This window comes from Anopheles merus, chromosome 3L (genome assembly GCF_017562075.2).
Source record: "Anopheles merus strain MAF chromosome 3L, AmerM5.1, whole genome shotgun sequence".
Lineage (NCBI taxonomy): Eukaryota > Metazoa > Arthropoda > Insecta > Diptera > Culicidae > Anopheles > Anopheles merus.
Genome location: NC_054085.1, coordinates 24,298,715 through 24,322,485, shown reverse-complemented (window position 1 = coordinate 24,322,485; position 23,771 = coordinate 24,298,715). Strand labels below are relative to the sequence as shown.

The window sequence follows — 23,771 nt, the reverse complement described above, 5'->3', positions numbered from 1 at the left end:
AAGTAAATCTACTCTTCGAGACTTTCACCCGACACGGAGCGAAAATCGATTCTACACACCCAACATCAACGACCTTAAAAACTAAACACAGCCCGGGACCGTTCCGGAAGAATGCGCGACGACGCATCGGGTAAGCTGTTGGTCTTTAAATAGTATGCCGTCGCACCGCCACATCGAAGGTGTTGCTGCACCGGGAGAATGCTAATGGACTTTCGGTGGTGCTTACCCCTCGGGGATATTGGGGTCACGACGATTTAAGGTGGCAAATCGTACATTATTCAAGCGTTGTTTTCGTTCTAAACCTGCCCAAGCCGGGTGAGGTCCAAAGTCGAGCTGCTCTAACCTAATGTCCCGAGTTGCCGAGACAGGAATGCTCTTCCAATGCGATTGTGCAATCGTAGACGTTGCCTAGCCATCAAACCTTTGGCTAACCTTCTGCATCTGGTGTGACTTGTTGCCCCGGTTGGAAAGAAAAAAAAAAGAACAACCAACCAAACTCGTAATCTAAACGGAGTGAAAGTGTTTTTTAATTCGCAGCCCCTCGGCGGCTGGTTTTCCGTCGTTCCCCTGTGGGCATAAACATTGCAGCGGAAATTTATGGAAATTTATTGTTTCCAATACCCAAACGGTTTCGGCTGGTGCATTCCGTACCGTACTCGCAGTGCAGCTCAAATACCAATTGCATTGCTGCAGCTTGCGATAGTGGCGTTTAATCTCGGTCGGAAACCGGATGGATTTACTAAAATAAAGATACGCACCACGTGCGTTTTGATGACCAGAGCCTGGTGCGGATTTGTTGCTTTGTAGCGATTAAAATTTTAATGCAATCGTTTGGAGCTGTTTGCTTGTGTTGTGTGTTGGTGTGTTGTTTGTTGTTAGGATGACAGGAAGTTTTGAACATACAAATGATTCGAAATTTATTGACTTGACTGGTGCACGGATGTGAATTCCTTCTGGTGTATTTAATGTGCACCCGATTTATGGAGTTGGGTGTGTTGTATTTGGGTCAAATAGCTTGGTGCAGAACAGTTGGAGGTGGTAGATGTAGGGCATGATCAATGTGTATCGTTATTGTATAATAAAACCATATTATTGCTGTATATTATTGTGTGATGACTCTGCTTTTTGGCAAAATGTGTGTACTCTTTACTCTCTACTATGAATTAAATAAAAAACCAAACAAACCAACAGTTACTTACTTGATGTCTGATGTGTGAAATCCGTAACTTATATTTCCAACTCCAATATAGTTCTAATGTTAACAGTGATACATTATTTTCCAATTTTTGTATAGATTTAATTAGAATGATGAATGAATATCCTTTACTGTAACGTCTTTCCCGATGTTAGATAAAGATTACAAAAAAAGTACAACAAAAGATGTTAAATAGCTTCTCATTACATAAGAATGTGGATTTCATTCTCCAACAGAGAATGGAACAAAAGAACAAATAATGCTTTGCAATTACAATCGTGGAGGGCTTAAGTGCTTTCATTTATTTCATCTTCATAGTTCCTTTACCTCCGAGCCCTAGATAGCCTAGATAGCCTCTTTAGTTTCTATCGCTTGCAAAATTGCCTGCCAGTTAACCATCATTTGGATCCTTCCTCATCAAGCTTCCGTTAGCGCGTGGTCCACAGGGGAGAAGTAAATTATCTTCACCTTTCGACCGGTGAACGGAAACAGTAGCAAGCAAACCAATCGACATCGGGTGTGGGGAGGATGGAAACCGTTGCGAGAAGGAGATTAATTAAATCTCGAATTCGATGCGCTGAGGCATCGCAAGCGAATTAATTAGATTTTCACATCTTTTGCTCGATAATGATGTCTGACTGCCTGCCGGTTGGATCTGCTGTACATAAATTACATTCCGATTCTGGTTCACAACACGGCGGGACGCATTGCCAGAAATATGGCTACCCATCGCCTAGTCCCCCTAAAAAGCAGCACTGTAGGGGGTGGCCAATGCTGGGTGTATAATAATCCAATCTGACCCACATCTTGAACCAAAAGCAGAAGCTATCACTGGTGTGGGTTAACTCGGTCGAGAGGAAGTTAAACATACCCCCAATTGAACTTCGGCCGGCGTGACTTCATCTGATATGATTATCGCTCTAATCTAACGGTGGAAAGGATTCGCTTAGCTTATGTCACTTCCATGCAATAGGATACTGCTGTTGGGTTTGGGCCTGCGTTGGGGATGGGGAATTGCTTGAATATTTACCTTGACGCGTTCGTCGTTCGCATCCTACCAGCTTTCCGGCACATCCGGCACACCACCGAACGAGAACGAGCTGTGGAAGTGCGGGAATATCTTAATCGATAATCATCGTCAAAGCGGCAGAGCACCTGTAGCCCACCTGTTTCTGTGGGGTCCTTTCGCCCCGGAAACTCTTCGAAACATTGAAGTAGGAACCATTAACGCTTCCAATGGGAGCGCGTGAGTGGAATGGCGCTTCTAGTGGTAGCGCATGTTGCGTGCCCTGCGTTACTGTAAACAACCGCACGAACTGAAGTATCTTATTTCGCGTTCGAGTTGAGGATGGGGGTTTGTAGGTTAGGAGTTGGAGAAAGAAGACCTACAAGACAAGAAGGGGATGGTTGTAGGTTCCTGCTCGACATCTTAATCGATGATAACAGTAATGATATCATTATCAGGTTGCGTTGCTTGTTCGTTGCTTGGCTCTTCCGCAAGTTATCGTACAAACATCCCGCGAACGGCTTCCACGATGAACCTTAGAGTCAAAGGTAGGAACTCCGATTCCTAAACCAACATGTGGGGGAGTGAGTAATTTGGGCAAACAAAGAAGAACATCGAGGCGCAGGGCGCTTTTTTGAGTTGGGTATGAAAGTTGTTAAACATTGGTTTTTAATGTGTACGCGCGTGTGTGTTTGTGTGTGCTGTTGATGAGAGTGTGAGAGAATTTAGCATTTAATGTGTCTAAAGCTATTTATCGGATATGTTATCCCTCCCGAAGCCACATCGATGGAAAGCCATTATCGATAAGGACAAATATTTGGTTTCTAATTTTAACTCAAACTCTTTCGCCTTCTTCGGATCGTTTCCCTCCGAAAGAGTCAAATTCCGTTTTACGCACACAGACATACACACATGCACACCACTCCAGTAGTCACGGTGCGGAGAGAAATATCAATTTTGATGATTTGTTTGTACGGGAAATGGGATCCATGTTTGCCAAGAGTAGTGGGAGAAAGTTATTTAATTAATAGCTTTTCAGTTTTGTAAACTTTCAGCGAGTGCTTAGCGCTGCCGTTGGGTGATACTATCATTACTATCGATGCACCGCTACCGTACCGGTTACGCAAGTAATAAATCTTACCTTTCCATTAACACTGGCTGAAATGGAGTTGCGGGCGGCCTTTAAATTGTTTCGAGTGTGATTAATGTGAAGTAATGCACTTCAATTGGCTTCAGTTTCGATTCCAATAGAGAAAAAAGCCTTCCTTCCTCTTGCCCTCTTTGTTGCTCGCTTTGTTTCGGAGATCAGTGTACATCAAGCTACTGCTGGCAGCTGCTGGATCGGGCCAGTGTGTAAGTACGGTGGCGGCTGGAAAATGGCGATTGCTTCACACCCACTCGAGCTCTCGTGGCCCGAGCGCACTTGAACAAATTTGATGGGCCACTTGGCCACCAACTGGCTGCGAGAAAGCGAGACAGAAAAAGTGTCATTTTCGATGCAATGAACTCTCTAGCCGCCGCCTGTAGTCGCCACTAATGGACCAAATGATCGGATAGAGTGTAGCAAATGGACAAATTGCACAAGCTTCGCCACTTCCACTCTCTGCTCTTCGGTGCGTCCTCTTTGCGCTCGCTCACGGACACTCGGAATGAATTTCGGTCTCGGAGATTCAGTGACAAATCCGAGCGAGTTAGAACAGTCACGGAGAAGCGTGAAAGTGAAAAGCGCATTCGAACGCCCGGGGCTTCCGGCCGGGGAAAAAAAGCAGTTCGGGGGAGCAGTTGGAGACCATAAATAACCGGGATGATTGGCGTTGGCAGCAGCTCGTAAGTTCGAAATTGAAGAAATTAATTGAGCCTCCTCCGCTTTCCGCTCTATGAACGCGGGCGAGTGTGAGCTGCGATTTTCACAATTATGCAATTAGAGCGTTCCTTTTTTGTTGTGTCCCTTCTATTCTTTGCGTCCCCGTGGTGCAGAGATAATGGCGCTTATCGGCGCACTGGTTTGGTGCTGGTTGGCTGTGCTGGGACAGTTCCAGAAGCGGAGAGACATCATAAAACAGTAGAAGAAATTACCCCAAGGCACAAGCTCGAGGGGCTGCTAATCCCCCCCTCTGAGCTCTGAGCTCCGTCGTCCTGTTTGTTCGGATGTGGATGAAAGGAAATAAAACGAAATGCGCTCACTCGAAATAATTACAATTAAATGCGTCATTTTAACTTCATACAGTCGTCGTTTTGTGTGCGCTTGGCCGGTGTGTGGCAATCTGGACCAGTGACTTATGCGCGAAGCCTCGAGAGGGCCTTTTGTTCTGCCAATAAACGGCCATCGGAGCATGGGGAAAGAAAATTGCCTCCATTGCGTTCTGATACGACGATTCGAATGTTCTCTGTGTCTGATGGCATAAATGGGCGAAAATAAAAAAAAAGGAAGCTCCACCAGATCTTGATTTCAACCAAGAATTGGCGAGAATCAAAGCATTTCGCAAGTGCACAATTACCCTGTGAGCAGGAAGTAAGTTGTGACGCATTTCTGTGATAATTGGAAACTTAAAAAAAAGCAGAAATACGTGCGAATGTGTCAAGGCAATGATAAATGCATTTATGAGTTAGTTCACAAAAGAAAAATATGAAACAGTACTGCCGTTACAAAAATAAAATCGTCTTTTTCCATAAAGTTTGACTGAAAAAAAAAACACATCAACAAATAGTACTTTAAAACTCCTCTCATAAAACTCAAACTCCAAAAAACGCAGGCAAGCTAGCCGCACAGGACAATAAAACGAACGTCAACCAACAAACGAAACCGCTGCGCACCGGGAGCGCACAGGAGTTCAGCTACATAAATCGTCATCATAAATCGTTCGTTGGATGCGTTGGGGCCTTCTGTCTACAGGAATGGGTTTTGGAAAGCTTGACAAAAAAAAAACAGGACCTCTCCATCGTCCGTTAGAAACCGCTAGACAACTGACTACCTTGTTCGCTCCTTGGGAGGAACGGATATCCAGGCAACGGCTTGCATTTGCTCCCTTGAAAGCTGACTTTTCTTTTGTTCCGCCGGTTTTCGCTTTCAACTCGCATTCATTTGTAAGTTTTGTAACTTCTTGCCGAGCGTTAGGGCAGACCATCATCGTGAAGAGGACCTCTTTCCCGGTCACACGGGGGCTATGTGATAGCTGAGAAAACTTAGTGCTCTAATTCCAACTTCGTGTGCTCCGTCGAAAAAAGAAAATAAAAAAAAAAAAACATACCAAAGGGGGTTGTAGTAATGCGCTGATACGGGTCGGCATTTGATGTCATACGTTCCATCTTCATAAAGGAACATTTTCTTCCTCCATTGTTGTTGAACGGGCTCTGGTGAGCACTTGGAAGCCTGGTTGGGGCTGGTATTTGCCGCTCAATGTTATGGCTTGAGGGTGAAACCAGCAGCCGGAAGCATCCGTTACAGTGCGAGAAACTATGTTTAAAAGAAGTAAAACGGTAGTTAGGAAAACTATTCAAAAGCACAATAACGGTACGTTTCTACTGTTGGTAGGACTCCATTTTTTGTTGTTGCTCCGTGCTCCTTTAAGCTACGTTCTTTTGTTACCAATGTGTACGGCAGGGTGGAAATGTTTTCCTCCAGCCGAGAAAGGACGGCCGGCAGAGTCAGAGTTTATATTTTTTTCTTCCACTCCTGGGAGCTCTGCTCTAAGTAGGACGAAGGAAACACATGGTACAGTTTGTGGAGAGAAGTTATTTTTTATTATTATTTGTAACAGTACGTCGTTTTATTTGTAACCGTCACAATTCATCTCTAGTCATTCGAAAGGGAAAAAAGGGACGCCGGAAAAAAAGACCCGTCGTAAGCGGTGGAACCCCCAAAACGTTTCGTCTCGCAAAGTTCAACCTGGCGGTGACTCTGGTGCGCTATAATTTAAAGTAACTCTCTGTACGCTTTGCTGTGTAAAGCTGTGAACAGAAGAAGAAAAAAGTTACTTCCACTGAGGGCAAAAAAGGACGAGCCGTACGACCACCGTAACTCACCGAAATGTCAGCAAAAGAGTTACTCTCCCCCAACTGCCTCCTCACTTATATACACGCGAATGTCGGATGAGCGGAAAACCATAAAGGATTCTGGACGGCCAACATTTCCAGTCGCGAGCTTCTCGTCGTCGTCTGCTGCAACCCAGAACCACAGGGTGAATGAAAAATGGCTCCAAACAAAACGCACCGAAACGGCGGCGTATGTGAGGCAATAATGCGTCCCGGTTTTGGTCGGCACCGAATGCTGTCTCGCACAAATCTGGGCGCTTGCTCATTCAGATTCTAACCACCTTTTTTTGTGTGCCCTATCTTTGCAAAGATATTCACCTCCCGGGTGGAACGATCGGATGTTCCGTTTGCTGGTTTCCGTTAAACGTAGCCTTAAAAGTGCTCTCCTGCTTCTGTTCGTGAGGATAAGATGAGTAGGAAAAAAGGGTTTTGAATAAATCAAATCTCTCACACCCGTTCGCGCTCGCTTTATGCTGGCGTTTATTGCAAAGATTATGAAAATGTGTTATCCATTTTCCGGCTGCCAGGGCGGAGCAGATTCCAATAGATGACCTCAGCACGGTAGCAAGGGCGGAGCAGGCAGCCGGATTTGCGGAATTTATGATGGAATGCAAAGGGGTGAGACGGTTTACTAACAAGCAAAGTGTGGCAGTATTTTACCGCCGGTTGAAGGCTTCGGCTTTGGGCTATCGGTGATGCTGATAGAGGAATAAATATCCTAGAATTGCTTTAAGTTTAATTTCCCTTTTTGTAGTGCTATGTTACAGCTCAGTTCAGGCTGCTCTATTTCCAAAGTTAATACTGTGAAGCTTATACCAATATTGCTTTTTTTACATTTTAACCAAATTTCATCAATATTGAAATACCCGATGTCGTAGCATAATTGGAAAGCATCTCGCAAAAACACCACTTGCCCCAGTGCTATGGCAACAGCTGGCCACTTTTCCACGCATCAATCATTGATCCACCGTTTGGTGCGTGAGAGGTCTGTCCGCTCGTCCTTGACTTCAGGGATTCTCAACACGCTCGAGTTTTATCGATGATTGTAAAAAATGGATTCAATTTCACGCGCGGACTGTATAAATACACGGAATGAATTTAATTACCATTTTCAGCGCACAACAACTGTGTGCGCGAGGGCATCGATACAGCGTTGACTTTTTACGTGTAGCCCAACTTTTTTTTTTTCATCGTACCGAAATTTGGACAGGTGTTTTCGTTCACCGTTGCCAGCTTCCATGAATTGATATTTTAGCAATTTCCATTTCGAACCGTACCACACCGCGTGCGCAGAAAAACGCACTCGAGAACTGTACGCAGATGTACAACTTCGGAATTAGATCAGTTTTTAGTTACATTTTGGATGGTCTTTTTTTTGGTCGACCGCTTTTAACATGTTTGACCTACTGTGCGTGTTTGTTTATGGCCAGCGACCTAGCTGGAACTTCATACTGCAGGAAAAAGAGATCTGTTTTTTGACGCGCTCCCACGCTCTGCGCTATGGTCACACTGCACGCTTTGCTATTTTTGTAACCGTTAAAAGTACTGCCCAGTGCGGACTGTTTGTTTAGCCAGAAAAGCTTCTCTCCCCACGCATAAAACATCAAAGCCGAAAAAGTATCGCGTTGCCCAGGTTGCATGCTTCGGTGGAATGGTATGTTGTATTTGTGAGCTTTTACCTACCAGGTACCGGGACATGTACATGTGAAATGATGATTTTTGCGAAATATTTGCCGTATGTGGAAAGCGTTAATTGAATGATTGCTTTAGTTTAGACATAGATGATAGACTTGAGATGAAATTTAATCCGATTTTGATGGGTTTTTGTACTTAAAAATTGATAAAATTGATGAATTTGTTTGGAAATAGTTTTTGGTGCCGTGACCAGGATTCTATGACTCAATTCAGAGTAGCATTAATTTTGGTTTGAAAAATATGGTTTCTATGTTATTTGGTAGCTTTTTTAAGCAATTGATAGTAACACGTGTCTGCAATAAAGTGAAGTCATCTTCCAACGCTCCAAAAGGCACTGATTTTTACTGCAGACCTTATTCTCATGGGAGTTGATTAAATTTTCCCTGCAGCTGTATAACCACATTGAAATGAAGAAACAACTTCCCTTTCTTTATCACCATCCATAGCTGACGCTTCTCTAACAATAAAAAAGTCAATCGTTATTCGGTGCCAGAAGAATGAATGCATCATGCACGCGCGCATACGCAGCATCACAAGGGCCCGGCTTTCATTAGAGCCCTTGAAAAAGTGTCCCGCCGCCAGCGGTCGTCGTCCCTCGCAAGCCGCGCTGGGTAACAGCTTAATCAGTGTCACCACCGCAGGTTTGGCGGCAGCTTCCGGCACGCGGCTCGCGTGTGGCTTTTCCACATGGGACCTCAATTAAGGATCGGCCCCGCGGATCAAAACCAAACCGACCCACAAACACAAACACGAACGTGCGCGCGGTGGGTACGCGTATTGTGTGTGTGTGTGTGTGTGTGTGTGTGTGTGTGTGTGTGTGTGTGATTGAGAGTATGTGTTTGTGCGATGCTCAAGTGTGTGCGAGAGCGAGGAAAATGCCACCCAATTAGTGTTGTCGAAAATACCATTTTAATGAGGCTCCCGGGGGAGGACGCGGGCTCCTATTAGGAACCTCGCGGGCGGAAAACCCCGGCTGTCGGTAGCAGATGTGGTGGTGAAACGAATGAAGTGCTAGAAAATCTCACAGCAGCTGTACAACCGGGAAGAGCGGAGTGGTATGTGGCATATACACGCGCCATGATACATCATTAGGGCGGTGTGCATTGCGCTGATTTCCCTCCAAACACTTGATTATGTTTACCAGAAGCAAACAAATCCTTATTTTTCGTTTTCATGAAAACATTAAAAAAGCATACACAAACATTTCATGCAAAAATGACATTCCGATTTGCTAAGAAAAAGATATTAACCATTAGTGTTTAACCTTCCGGCAGCTGAGATTTTGTGTTTCCAATTTAATTATTGACTATTGTTTCAAGAGCCAACGGTCGCCTCGTCTGTCAATTAGGGCGAAATATTTTTAATGAGATACCCTGATTCTTAGTATTGGAAAATGATTCGGACAGAGCCGAAAATCGAAAACAACTGGAACCACAGCTCGCTCGACACAGCATTGCTTCGTCTACATCGTCGCTTACAAGCGTGTGTTTGTGCAATTTTAATTGAAATTCCAGCCACGAAGCATATACCCCGTCGAACAGCCAAAGCAATCGAACCGATCGGGAGGCGAAAATCCCGAAACTACAACTTTTGCTGCATCAGTTTTTCTTTCCCTCCCAGTGCGGTAGCCAAAGTTGTGAATGTGTCAACCGCTGTGTTTCGGGTTTCCACCCCCGGGAAAGCGAAAACCATATGTCCCCACCCGAGATAGTGAAATGGAAGGAGAAAATATCACCCGGCCCCAGAATAGATAAATTAAAAATTTCCTTCCGACGGGCCAGACGGCGACAGCAAACAGTTTAAAGTTGCTGCGCTTAGTTTGTTTTTCATATGTTTTCCCGTATTTTTATGACCACTTTGCAGCCTCGGCTGTGTGAATGTGTTTGCAAGCTGTGCTTGCTCTCCACCACCGGGCTCAGCTTTTGCTCAATTTGGCGGGTGTTGAAAAATAACAACACATCGTCAGTCCGCATCGGTACAGGAACGCGTCAAACTGTTTTCCGATACAAGGAAATCGTCCTGAGGCACACACACACCCTGCCTGCAGACTGGGAATGTGGATTATAGTTCCGGGAATGTGCGCGATGAAATGTATCGTCCGGACGGTGGCGCCCAAACACACCGGAACTCTGCTAGGGCGAAAACAACGGGGCCAAATCCCCTCCTTGTTGCTTTTTTATTGTCAAACGATCTAACCGATAGCTTCTCAAAACCAGCCTGGCGGTGTCCCGCTCATACTCGACAATGGTTTCGAACCAGGAGGGGTTGGTGATAGTGTTATTGATTTTTCTGGCGCCTTCCCTACGCGAGCACCCTCCTCGGGCACGACGACGACGACGACCGCTTTACGCATTTTTTGGCCTCGACCTCGAAAAACGAAAGCGAAGACGCGCTTGCAAATACGCAACAAAGGCCGGATATTGCACCGGTGTGGTGGGTTGTGGGCTGAAGGGGGAACGCTGAGCAACAACAGCGCAACATAACACAACAACAGCGGGAACGGTGAATAGAAAAGAAGAAGCAACAAAAAACACATAATGGCTACAAAACGCCATTGAACCCATGTTGGGTGGTGTTTGTCAAGGTTTGACGCAATCGATTTTAGGCGCAATTTTCGAAGCCGAAACGACGGCAGGGTAGGGTGGTTGTCGCCAAGCTAATGGAAGGTGATTTGTTTTTATATCTGTCTGACTCGCGTCGTTCGATTTGTGTTGCGATCGTTGCGTACGGAAATAGGGTTTCCAGTTTTTAACCATCGAGATCCTTGAAAACGAAAATAGGGTCCTGCTTGCAAGAGGGTTATTATGTGACTGAATGTGTTATTTAAGGACTTCAAACAAAATGCAAGTATTAGTTTTAACACAGCAACACCTATTAGAAGCAGCGAAACAATTAACAATTGCCCCATTCACGCCGTATGCCGTATCCGGGTCGAAGGACTAAATTAATGCGCCCAAAGTGCGCGCAACTCCCTGCGGTGCGTGCTATTATTTATGAAGGTATCAAGTTCCGACCAAATTTCCACTTGTGTGCCAACATTCTATTACGCCGGTGCAATTGGACAACTGTCACCTTACGTCGCAGAAGCACCCCTTTCATCTTAAAAGCGCACACATAAAACACTCCCGAGACCGATAAATGCAATCCCTGTATCCCTTACAGCGAGCAGGAAACACTCTCTGCGTCCGCTGAGGGGGGTTATACCTAATCTCGGGCTGATGAATTCTTCTAACAAGGGTCCTATCCACTGTGTGCGGACACACTGCAAAGTCCCATGAGAGCAGTCACAGTTGTTTCAGCGGCACATGTGTTGTGTACACAGTGTGTGCACAGATGAAGAGACGGAGAGCCTAAAATAAAGAAGAAAAAACGGCGCAGCAACCAATTTCCGTTCCGAGGACTCATTTGTCCTGCTGTCTCCCTCGGGCATGTCCTTTGCGCGAGGTCAAATTAGAGATTTTCCAATGAAGAAACCCGCACTGCATCTCAATCGGAAACAAATCGGTCCTGCAAGCCGCGTGACGACCCTCTCTGGTGATGACATTTTTTTTCCCCCGTGGATGTCCATGTGGAAGATCTCAGCTTTCGCGGGTGCTTTTTTTCTTGCTTCGATTCCTTGTACCCGTTTTCTGCGTTGGTCTTTTTACAGCGCTGCCAGTTCGTTCTTCCCGTGGGTATGCGAGCTCGTGGATCGCTCTGGTATCGTTTCCGTTCCCGTGGGCATCGAAACTGATGTTTCTGATCTAGTGCAGCAGGACCCGGGCAGCAGCAGCAGTTTGGACCCGTCGGCCTGCTGTGTGGAACTGATTGGAGTTCCTGCACACAGCTTCACACTCTGTTGGGTTCTTTTGACAAATGGTTTGTTCAGTGCTTACGCGCCGGGATGAGAATAATCGAAAAAACCGTTAAAGGACAAAACACAACCATAAACACTCATTCCCGGCGACCTGTGACCGCTGCGCTATGTTTGTTTCTTTCCCTTTTTTTTGCCAACCTACCGAACAAGACACCATTTGACTTCTTCGTTTTGTATTCGATGAGCGCTTGCTTGTGTGCTGTCCCTAGAAATGGAGGGACTTTACTGCGTTGTTCGTGTCCTTTCCAATGCGCACGACTTGGTTGATGAAGCCCGCATCATCCGCAGTAGAACCCTAACAGTTTGTTTAGGCGGCCTTGCAGTAGCTCGCCATCAGTTTGGACGGTAGCTGCCGGGACATTCAATTTTGATTGTTGCCAATGTTTTTGCCTTCTTTTCTAATCCGCTCGGCAGGGGTCCCGAAGGATTGTTACTGCTCGTGAAAAATCCCTCAGCACGTATGTGTCTGTTTTTTTCTCTCTCTTTTTCGCTCTCTCGCTTTGAGCCGCTCGGGACCAGAATCGTTGACACAACAGCAAATCCCTCCACGGCAAAAGGTCCTGCTGAAGTTGTTAGGTGTCGATTGAACCATCATCATAATCGACATATGGTTTGACGTTTTGGAATGGTGTACGGTCGGAAGAGTATCTGTCCCGTTAGGATGGTGCTTCCTGCACAGTGGTTTTCTCTTCATTTGGTTTCGTTCATTTTCTCCTCTCTGTTTGTTTTCTTTTTCTGTCCTGCCCTTGCTCTTGGGTCTGGTGAAGTGGCGATCAACTCGGTTGGATTTGCTGATTGTGTGTTGTGGCTCTTTCCGTCCGCACGATCTCGGGCTTGATGGTTGGCATTTATTGGATAGGATTTTCGGATTATTTTTGCATGCGTATAGGGTTGGGTATGGGAATTGGTTTTTAGCATTGGTTTCTTCAATGCATGAGACACGGGAGCTTTATTACAGCGAGCGAGCTTTATTACATGTTGCCGATCTGTTTTCCGTTTTGAGACTATATCATACTATGTTGAAGTAAAAAGAACTTGTAAAATTGTGTGGTCTTTCGCCTGTTTTTTCATGAATCTCATGTTCGAAATCAAATTTGGAAACAGTAAAAATAAATTCAAACCAATTTAAGCTTCCAAACGAAGAATAGCTTCTCTGGTCTAAGCAGCTACACATTCTTCTAATTGAAAATTGTTCTGAGAAACGAAATCTTACTTGAATTTGCAATATATTCTTTTTCAATTCGGTTTACCTTGGCCTGGTTTGGTAGAAAACTGTCAAACGATTACTTGGAAATCAACACGAGAGAAACATTATTTTCAAATAATGTTTGTCGAATCGAATCCTCCTAAATGATGTTATGAATAATTTGAAGCTGTTTCATACACATCAACAATACTAAGAATCATAACATTCCGTAAGTCTGATAAAAATCATAAATTACACGTTTGATTCGAGTCAACAGCTATCAGAACAATTAATGGTTAGATTGAAACGGCACGCCGACATTAAAAAATAAAACTTATAATTACAAATTAATGACTACCACTAGCAGTAATACAACATTCACACGACTCACTGCAGTACGTCCCTCACAGCAAAACCTTATCGTGATAATATTTGTTATGCGATTACGGTTTAAATAAACCATTATCGATTCAAACTGATCGGCCCGCTCCGCTTGTCCGGTGCGGTCGGTTACGATCAAACGTTTGTTTAATTTTTCAACCCAATGCCACCATGTTTCACGGCGGCTTTTTTTTTCAGCGACTAACCGCCCGCCACTGCAATCCCTGCGGTAATGCTAAAGGACCAAATTATGTAATTAATATAATTTTTCACCCCGTCCTCGCGGCATCAGTGTGCTGGACGGACGGTGGACATCAATCCGGGTCCCCGTCCGCGTGAGCTGTACTTCTCACCAGTCTCTCCAGTACAAATGCTTGTGCAGCGAGGGTATGAAATAAAAATTATTCAACCAATTGGTCCTCTCTGACCCCCATAGTGTCCGCTGTCCACGCCGGCAGACGTGGAAGGTTTCAATTTCCAACTCCTTCCTCATTTGTACAGCATAGCATCGAAAGAGGGAAGGAACGAAAAAAAACAAGCACACGACATAAATTAAATCGAACCTACGGGTTTGTAAAACCAGACGCGCTCACTAGAACAGCGAGCGCTGCCCCATGCTCCCGAGGGTGGGTTCGGGAATTTTTAAGTGGTTTCATAAATTTTTACATCACATAATTGAGATTTATTTTTTCGGCTCACGATGTGTCCACCGTGCTGGTCACATGGCGGGCTGCTGGCTGTTTCAAACGTACCTCGAGCCTGGGAAAAAAATGTATCCCCCGAACAAGCGATCACCGTTTTCAGCAGCGCCTACAGGCCGTCTGACGAATCGGTAGTATGGTGCTATTTTTGCACTTCATCGATTGTTCCGCTCCGGGTGAAGCGAGGGACTGATCCGGCGCGTGCTTTGTGTTCACGATAGAAAGCGCTTGCATCATCATCATCATCCGGTGCAGTGAGCCAGAGCTGCGGTTGGGAAAATATCGACAGATTTGCACATGTTTATAAGCGTGCATGATTTGCATAAAAATGTAATATGAAAAATCAATTGCCCGTCCTGCCACTTTTCCGTGACAGTGATTTTTTTTTTTTGTGTGAGAGCGAATGGGATGGGAGGATGGCGATCCGTTTTGCTGTAACGATGTATCGTAATGTGGCAGTCTGCATCTCCATCCCCGCGAGCGCGTGAGTGTCTGGATTGCGGGCAGCAAGCACGAGCGCAAAAGTTGCCCCATAACGTGCCCCGAGCCCGTAACGAACCATCAATCTTTGCTTCATTTAACCTCTGGCGCTGCTGGGAAGCATTGTGTTGCCAGACGAATTGGCAAGGATGAAATATTGGAACCAGCGCCAGCGATAGATGGCCATGAGATGAGCAGAGCAGCAGAAGGCCACACTTTAGGAAGTTTTGGTCGTTTTTTTTTGTGTGTTTTTTTTTGCTTCGTTTCATCGCTCCAATGTACCCAAAATCGCCCATCACCGTGGCGAAGGCAGCGTCTCGTCGGATATCTCAATATCCGGCGCGTCCCAGATCGGGCGATATCGTCTTGTGCACCAACTGACGCCTATCCCGCACAGTGTCTAGGATGGGCAAATTATGTAAATTAGAACAAGCGATCAATATCGAACGCTTGGTTTTTGCTGCGTTTGGTCCTGTGTTTGTGTGAGCCGTGCGGAAATCGCTGAGCCGGAAACAACTAATCTGCTCGATTTAGTTGGCTCACGAGCGTTCCGATGGGTTTGAAGATGCAAAGATCCAAAGTTGAAATTAAACAATGTGAGGCTTGGCAAAGTTTAATCGTGTGGAGCAGCCGGCTCCAGTGTTCTTGTCATTACTGCCAAAAGAGCGTACCAGTAGAGATGGTGCTCGGAAAAAGTATCCGGTTTGACGAACTAAATCTATGCCCCATCGGGTTTGTGTGCTCCGCAGCCAAACGATACTTTGGCTCGTTAGGGGGTTTCCCCTGAAACGACCTGTTTTGTTACATCCATTTAACTATCAGGTTGATATGAAAATACGCCCTTTATTTCGTTGAAGATATGCCTTAAGACCTCTAGCTTGCGTCGTGCACGGAATCTAAACAACCCCATGAAAACATCCCGACGGGTTGAACCAAACCGGCTACACATCCTTGTTGATGCCTTTCACTTTACTCCACGATGATGGTATGTTTCAGCAAAGGAATTGGGGTGAAACGTTGCCCGTGGGCAGCAACAATCCCGTAACCGCCAGTGTGCAGTGTTGAAATGTCAGGTTCTTGTTCTGCAACACACTTCACAGCATAACACTCATCATCGGGCATGAGTTTGTACCAGGGCGTGATATCAAATTTCCATCCGCAATGTATGGCTGAAAGGTTCTGACCACACCACTGCCGGCAACCATCTTTCGAATCCTTTTTTTTTTTTATTTCGTACTAAAACTCGAAGCACGAAAGGAGGAGAACAAAAAACTCCCTGACAAGCGAACTCTCCACTTCTACGTGCCTGCCTGGAAGTTGCGGTGTGAGTTCGGAAATTGCTGTTGCATTTCTTGCCCTACACACAGCGAAGGTGAAGTTCGGAAACGTGCGAAGCATAGAACCAGAAAATGTTGGCACTAAAACTAACTTCCTCCCTCAGCCATCGTGTGCGATACACGTACCCGAAAAAAAGGGGTTCGCTGTGCCACACGTCCAACCTGGTCTGGGCACCTTTGGCCGGGCGTAACTGTTCCACTGTCGAAAATTGGCTGCCATTACAAGCGGGGTCCAGCCTTTGGACGGTGAGGTCCTTTTTCCGGAATCGCTAGAGGTAGGAGGATAGACTAGCCAAAACGTGGCCAACAAAAAAAAAACTGCTACAGGAGGGGAGAAAACGGGGCCTGACATGAGCTTCGTGTACCTTTGGTTCCGGCCTGACATGTGGTAGCCTGCGGGGTGATGAGGGTGAAACTTCAGGAAAACCATATGTTAAACACATCAAACACAGTTTTCAGCGGAGTTTTCGCTCTTTTTTGTTGTTGTCGCTGCTGCTGGACGTTCTGCTACATGCAATCCTTCTCCGTCTCCGAACGGCAAGCGATCGGTGTGTGCGCGTTGAGTCGTCGAGCCGGTAGAAGGTGTACCTTGTTCCAGAACTCAGGCGTGGACTCACCTCAAACACGACAAGTTTAGGAACATTAGCTTCAAATGGTTTCCACCCGTGGTGGATGGTGGATTATATGCGGGAGACATGGCCGTTACAACACGCTGCTGTTGGTGGGGATGGTAGGGTGGGTACGTACGTGCACCACAGAAGTTAGCATAAAACGACAAGCGTCGCCTGAACCCACTTCCTGATTGCACGGGGGCGCTCACGGGTTGAACTTTAATAACAAGGGTTATTGAGTTTTATTGCACCCGCGCCTCCTACGACCGGAGCTGACGGTGAAATATCTGGAGGTAACTGTTTTTTTGTTGTACTCTTGCGTTCATTGGTATCTAGTTTATGGTACGGTAAGCCCAATAGACTGACCTCATCGGTAGTGATGACAATTGACACATGTCGCTTACGGTGGGCTTTTAACCAAAACCAGCACAAAAAAGAGCTCTAGGCATGGTTCCACAACCTTCCTGGGACATACACACTGTGTAGCGCGGTATCCATTCAATGCATGGAACAAACAAAAAACCCCAACCCACACGAGCTCATGCATTATGCTAAATAGCATAAATAATTGTACACTTAACCGAATCGCATCAAAAAGCCATAAAATGTCACATTTTCTAGATAAGCTTTTGGTGTGTGTGGTTGTTTTTTTTTTTGTTTTTTGGGCACCTACGTGTCAGTCAACCTCCATATCAGATGGTTTACGGTGCTACGGTGCGTGCAAAGCCACTGATCGATAGGCACGCGGCATGGAATATATTTATGGAAATTTTTATGTTCCACGCTGCACACGGGGCCAACGAGTTATCGTTTCGTTCGGCGATTGGGACGCAACCGTTTGACGGTGATGGATTGAGGTCGAAACATTCAAACGCTTGTCAATGTACAATTTTACGCCTCGAGACAAACGTTCAAGATTCATGGAATATCACGAGGAAAATCATGTTCTTGCTTGGTGATATAACAGATTCTTTTATATTTGAAATTTGTAGACATTGGACACTTTTTGTGAAACATTGGTGAGGTACAAATCAGTTTGTTAAAGAAATACAACTTCTCGTTAAATATTACCCTTAAATTTTCAAAGCCTACCTACCACGCCCAACTCTTATAAGAGTTTTATGAATTTTGCAAAAAAAATTTGAATATTAAACATTCCGGCTCTTGACGTTGTGCCACGCCTCGCACGTCACATACATCTGCGACCGACAGACGGCTTTGCGGGGATTATGACGAATTCTATCAGAGAGTTGTTTTTTTCTTCTTCTTTATACTGTTATCTCTCAGTATTTTTTCTCTCCACTTTCTATTACTCAAATACTGCAGTGAACCGAGGGGCGCAGGCAATTGCCAAACTGTGAATCACACTGGCGCGGGGCTCGTATGATAAGCGGCAACCACCACTCCACGCGCGATGCTCATGTTTCTAGCATTTTGGCACGACATCTGATTAAATAATGTCAAAATTTTAGATTGACGCGCTCGCACAAACACACAAACCGACGGTTCTAAAACATTCCGGCTAAAACCGTCCGAATGCTGTCAAATCTCGGCGCGGATGGTTCATTCGCTTTCGAGGCTGTCTTTATCCTTCACGAGGGGGTAAAGTTTTTGAAGTACACACGCTTTTTATCGGGTGGCGTGATGTTCATTTGAACGTCAGCCACGCGGTTGCTTTCTAGACGAGCAGCGTACATTATCAGATGGCAACGGTGGGAAACAGTACGCACCGAGATTTCGAAATTGCTGTATGCTTCACTGTGAAGTGTGCTGCAGAAACGTGATGTGTGTCCGCATGAAAAAGAGCGGAAAAAAGATGAACATCTTTCATTTATTAGAGCACGAAAGAAAAAAAACGTGATCCAAAAATCTTTCAAACCTCCTTGACAATGTGTCATCTTTGCCAATTTTGGCCTGTCCGGAGTTTTCCAAAAGTGGAAGAACGTACTTTTCGTGTGGATTATGCAAAAATCCTCCCAATGGCTGTACATCCAATGTATCGTAAGCCGATTAGGACTCGCCAAATAGACACAACTCTTTGGGACGAACATCCGGTGAAGAAGTTTTGCGAGTTGGGTTGGTCACATCTAAGCGCGTGCCCCGTCCGAGAAGGGTGCATGGGAGCGGCAGTCAACAACAAGCTTACAATACGTTTCATTTGGGTAAAGATGAGATTAAAACTTTGCCGAATAACTCGTACGCTTGGGAAAAAAGTGTTCCGCAAGTGTCCCGCCCTAGTGTTCAGGAAATCGGGACTGTGGCTGGGATGGATTTCTTTCGCAGTGGATTTATTCTTTACCTCACTGTTGAACTAGCTGAAGGATTCCATCTGGCTTAGTACGCTCCCTGATTCGCTCACGGTTTCTTGTTCATTCCGATAAATCGCACCCTAATCTCATCCTCGAAGCTCGGATTCTATCGATCCTGTGTGGAAAATGTACGCAAGGCGAACTTGGAGTATATTGATTGCCACAAATCCCGCACGTCCCCGGGGGACTTTCTCATCTTATCAGAGTTTTCCAGCAGGCCCGCTGAACGGTGACCTTATGCCAGTTTTGCACATCGAACGCTTCTATAGCAAACTCTGCCTTTCTCTAATTTCTTGCTGCACCAGACACTCTCTATCGATCTCTCTCTCTCTCTCTCTCTCTCTCTCTCTTTATCTACCTGTTTCTCTCTGTCGCTCGACTACCAAAGGACAAGTCGTAATTTGATTATCAACTCTTAATCTATCACGTGCAGCAATAATCACTATTGGAATCTCTCCATCTAGTGGAAAGCCTCCTTCAATTGAGGAAGTATTCCAGCGCAAAACACCTAGCGCCACACCCAATACCGGCATTCGGAACGGCCTCCGTGGTCTTTCGTATAATAAAAACAGCTGGTGACCGAACGGAGCACAAACCCCAGAGGGGACTGGAGAGTTTTCATTGCCATGCACACAATCGGAATGGCAATTTGATTGCCACAAAATGGGCAGCATCTAAGATGAGTAATGCGGGTCTTCTAGGCGTCAATACCCTACGGAAAACGGGTTCGATCGATTGATTCTCAAGTTCAATGAATCCCTGGATGCTGTGTGCCGGCTTGGAGAACATAGATTTACTCCACGAAAGATCTTCATAATCACATGCACAAGTATGGGAACGGTAACGGTGAGCGGATGGTGAATAGCTTCGGAAACGGAATTCGATTAGCATTAAAAGCGATGCGTTTGGATTTGGAGGCAATTGTGTATTCTGAGCGCAGCGAACAGCGAACACAGCAGCTGGTGAGTATATCGTGCTGAACGAGCGATATCTGGCATCCAGCAGTGTATCTCGGCGAGTTTGCTCCTCGGCCGGACCTAGCAGGGATCCTTTTTAGCGATGCAAAGCGATGGATCACGTACCGATGGCGATGATTTGAATGCCTGCGTGCCGGTGAGGATGATACATAATGGGATGTAAAAGGTACGACTTGGAATTGTGGACGAGCGTACCCCATCGATACTAGCCGGTGGAACTGTGTTTGAAATTGAAAATAGTACTACCGGCGAGCGACAGATGCAGGCAGGGTTTGTGTGATGAATGATGATGGTCGTGTAAATCACGGACAGATTTCAGAAATAGGCTTGGCAATACTAGGATCACACGTGCTAGAATGTATATTTTAGCTTTTTCTGTAACGACCCGAGTTTCTGGGAGTATATTAATCAAACCAACCAAATAGTTTGGGATAATTTGGACGATAATTGAACCTTGGTACTGGAAAAACTTCTGTACAATTGTCCTCTGAACAATGAATGTTCATATATAAAATGTTGAAGTCCTCAAGATCATCTTTATTTGATGATGTTTTTCTGTACACTGAATTGTGTTTCAAAAAGTTTAAGATGTCTTTTGAGAATTGTAGAATATCTAGTGCATTATTAACAGTGTTCATTCTTCACAACACACATTATTGTAGTGCCTGAAGTTGTTTGCTTTTCGTTTGCAAATCTGCTGAAGCATATCTGTTAAACACACACCATCGTTAAGTAGTGTCCCAGATTGAAGTGGCAGACCATTCGGAGACTGTTCGGCAAACATTTCTTGCTCGTTGTAATATCACAAAATTTCAAGTTGCATATGTCTCTTCCCTTTCCCATTTGTGAAGACTGAGACAAGCAGACCTGTAATGTAGCTATAATATTTACATCAAGTCAGACGGCGATGTATCCACCAATTTCTCCCCTATACTCTGTGTTTGTTCAAGGAATATATTGTGGGCTTTAGACTCGTCGCTTCCATAGCTTCCACTTTCCTCTTCTGCATACGGTAGGACGTGTTCCCGAAAATGTTGGTGATCTATGGGCAATTTTGTGAGAATCCTAGTTGTCTCCACTGCACAGACATCACGGGGACGAGGAATGTAAAATGGGTTGTATGCAATTCTCTCTCCCCTGCAAACGTAATAGTGTCCCACGGTGCAAGGATACAATGTACTACAACCGGTGAGTTTAGTGCACGCTAATGTTCTGCTGCTGCCCGTGCTGCTGATACCTGCTCCAGCGGTGGCAGTGGGAGTGCCCATGTTACCACGATACACAGTGCACTCTCCGCTGCAAAGGTGGCGAAACAAAATTGGTGGTACACTTTACCCCAAGTTGGTCTTCAAAGTTTGCACCCAAGCGTGGGCATGAAGGGGTAGAAGGAACGAATCTGTGTACGTGTTGACATTATGGTCGCCAGCACGGATCCCCCACCGGTAAAGAGCAACATGAGCGAAGCGGTAGTGCTAATAAATTTGAAATTTTTATTGCATTTCATGTTGTTGTTTCCTGAGATTTGTCCTACCGTTTTAGCGTGGTAAGGAGTGGGTATGGCGTTTAGCAACTGCCTGCCCAACTGCCTTTATTAATGCAGAGTGTGAGTGTAGACCCGGTGGCAGCTGAAAAGCACAGGGGTGAGAGTGATCGGGAAATCCGTTTATTATTTTTCGCCCAACTGGTTGCTGTTACTCGAGCGGCTTTTCCAAAAACATGCACTTGTTTGTTTTAAAATGTGGGATTGGCTCCTCAACTTACCACCTTCGCTTTGGAATTGTATTCCTGCGGGGTTTGTACCTGTGTGAGTTTGTTTTATAGGGGCGCGTCAGCTTTCAGGCGTACCAGGTCTAGCAAGGGCAGAAGTATGGGCTGTACGGTGAACAGATTGTCCACGAGCTGTAGCATTGTGCATGTTTGTATTAGCTAACAGTCCACCCGGCGGTTACTGTGTTGGAAAGCGTATTCCACCAACTCATTGCGGTCAGTTGGCAAAATCAGTGCCTACAACACAGCGCAAGGGTATGTGAGTGTGTGGGATAAAAACAAGGATTTGATGTGATTTTAGGATGTTATTTCATGGAGGACGTTTTTTTGAGTGTGTGTTTTGCACCGAAACTATGGACACAGATTATAGCCACCCAGAGTTTTGGTTATGAACCAGCTCCAAAGTACGTAGCAGCAGTGCTAACTTGTCGACATCGTCGTTATTGTACTACCCCGAGCAAAATGTGTTGTTGTCTGCAATGTGCTTCATTCCCAGGTACCACGCGAAGAGGGCTCTTCAGCGAAAGAGAGTGCATTGAATTTAATGAATTTATTTTTGTACCTTTCCCTTCCCCAACTTTTCCTTGAATTCCCCTTTTTCAGTGGAAATCACGGTGGTGTGTCATGCGGAAACTATCACCAGTTGCAGGTAAGTGTTTATAAGTGGTGCAACAACCGGGAATCTAGCTATTTGGGGGATATTTTATTGTCATGTTTTTCGCGCTTTGGAGCATCGGATTTGCGCCATTGCACTATTTGAGCTCTTAACAGCTTACCGGTAAAGCAATGTTGCTGGAGGTTAATTATGCAGAGAGATTATACAGGGCGTACTTCTGTTGGGTTCCGGCGTAAACCAACAAAGTGCAAATGTGGAATATTCGGATTAAAACGGATAAAGTTGTATCCACTTTTTATGATGCTTCCCGGTACATCCTAATATTCAGAGTGCTAAGAAATGTTTCATGTTTTATAACTTTTTTCATTAAATGGATTACTATCTAGGTCTTCATATCTTTATACAAAATTGCAATCAAGATGATTGAATCTATTCATTATTTCCATCTTTTGTATGAGTCAGCATCAACACGAATGAAAATTGGAATGTCCTTTGGGAGGTAGCATTAAAATCGTACCCCACAATCATGCGTCATACAATTTTAGCTTGCTTGACAGTAGATATGATTTTGCAATTAACGTCCCCTCGCTCAGATATACAGAGAATTCGTTATGTGGCCGAAACTTTCAAACCGATTTCCATTTACAACCATTCCATTAAAAAGTCCTAATGGACAAGATGTCACCCAAGTCGTTAGGCTTGCCGTCCCTAGAGAGTAATGTGTCTCGGTACTGTTAGCAATGCCGTCTAACTCCGGTGGTTTCTTCTTTAGAGTCCAGTTTGGAAAATATTCCTCAGACATTCGGCCAAGTAAGAACGTTCCAGTTTGCAGTGCATTAAGCTTGCGTTGAAATCGATCATGCCCATCATCACACTGCCCCCACCATCATCGTCAGCAACCGGGCGCAATTTTCACCTATTCAGCGTGTTGCCGTTCGTTCACTCTCGTGATTCGCGGTTAGGGAAATTAATTCCAAATTGAGGATATCATGGATTCAATTCAAACTTTTTGATAACTTCTCCCATAAAACTTTACCGTCCTGGGTGGGTTCGGTTAGTCTGGGTGAGTAGCAACATGCTCGACACTCAACCTTCAGTAAACCGTCAGCTTCATCAGCTACATTGCTCCCGAAACTCCCGAAACCACAAGCGCGTCCAGCTGAGGGCGATAAAACCGGAAACAAAGTATCGTTGGGAAAGAGGGAATATGGGAGTGAGTGAAGTAGAGAGAGAGCGCGCGCGCGATCAGTTCGTCTTGGAGGAACGGCAGTGATTTATGATGATATGTTTCCTTCCGTTATCAACGAGACGGGGGCGCTGTGAAAATCCCCGTTAGATTTGAAATGACGACGGTAGGGAAGACTGTGGGATGCAGGGGTGAAACACGAACTTGGTGAACAATATTTCATCCCGAGGTTGGAAAAAATACAGCCCAAAAATTGGGTGAGGTTCTTGCGGTGCAAACATCTTATCGAGGTTATTGAGAGAAAGAGAGAGGCGTTGGAGCAGCGAGATCGATCGAGCGAGCAGGAGTCATTAATTCTGCTAATCTTATCGCATTGAGGAGTTGGTTCGAACCTTTAGCTATTTTCGAAATGAAACAGTGAGAATTGCTTGGAAGC

General features: G+C 45.2%; 1 protein-coding gene across 18 annotated transcripts in view; it reads left to right on the top strand.

Moving 5' to 3' along the window:
* LOC121598671 overlaps nt 1–23,771 on the top strand; it is a 441,765-nt gene that overhangs the window by 281,038 nt on the left and 136,956 nt on the right. For 10 of the 18 annotated variants that reach the window (XM_041925852.1, XM_041925851.1, XM_041925854.1 and 7 more), the window contains exon 3: nt 22,137–22,182. The exons of 7 other annotated variants lie outside the window; for them this stretch is intronic. In XM_041925852.1, the coding sequence (XP_041781786.1) occupies nt 22,137–22,182 (46 nt within the window). Of the gene's footprint in view, nt 1–22,134; nt 22,183–23,771 lie in introns of all 18 variants that reach the window. One more of the 18 variants, XM_041925861.1, reaches the window with a different exon arrangement.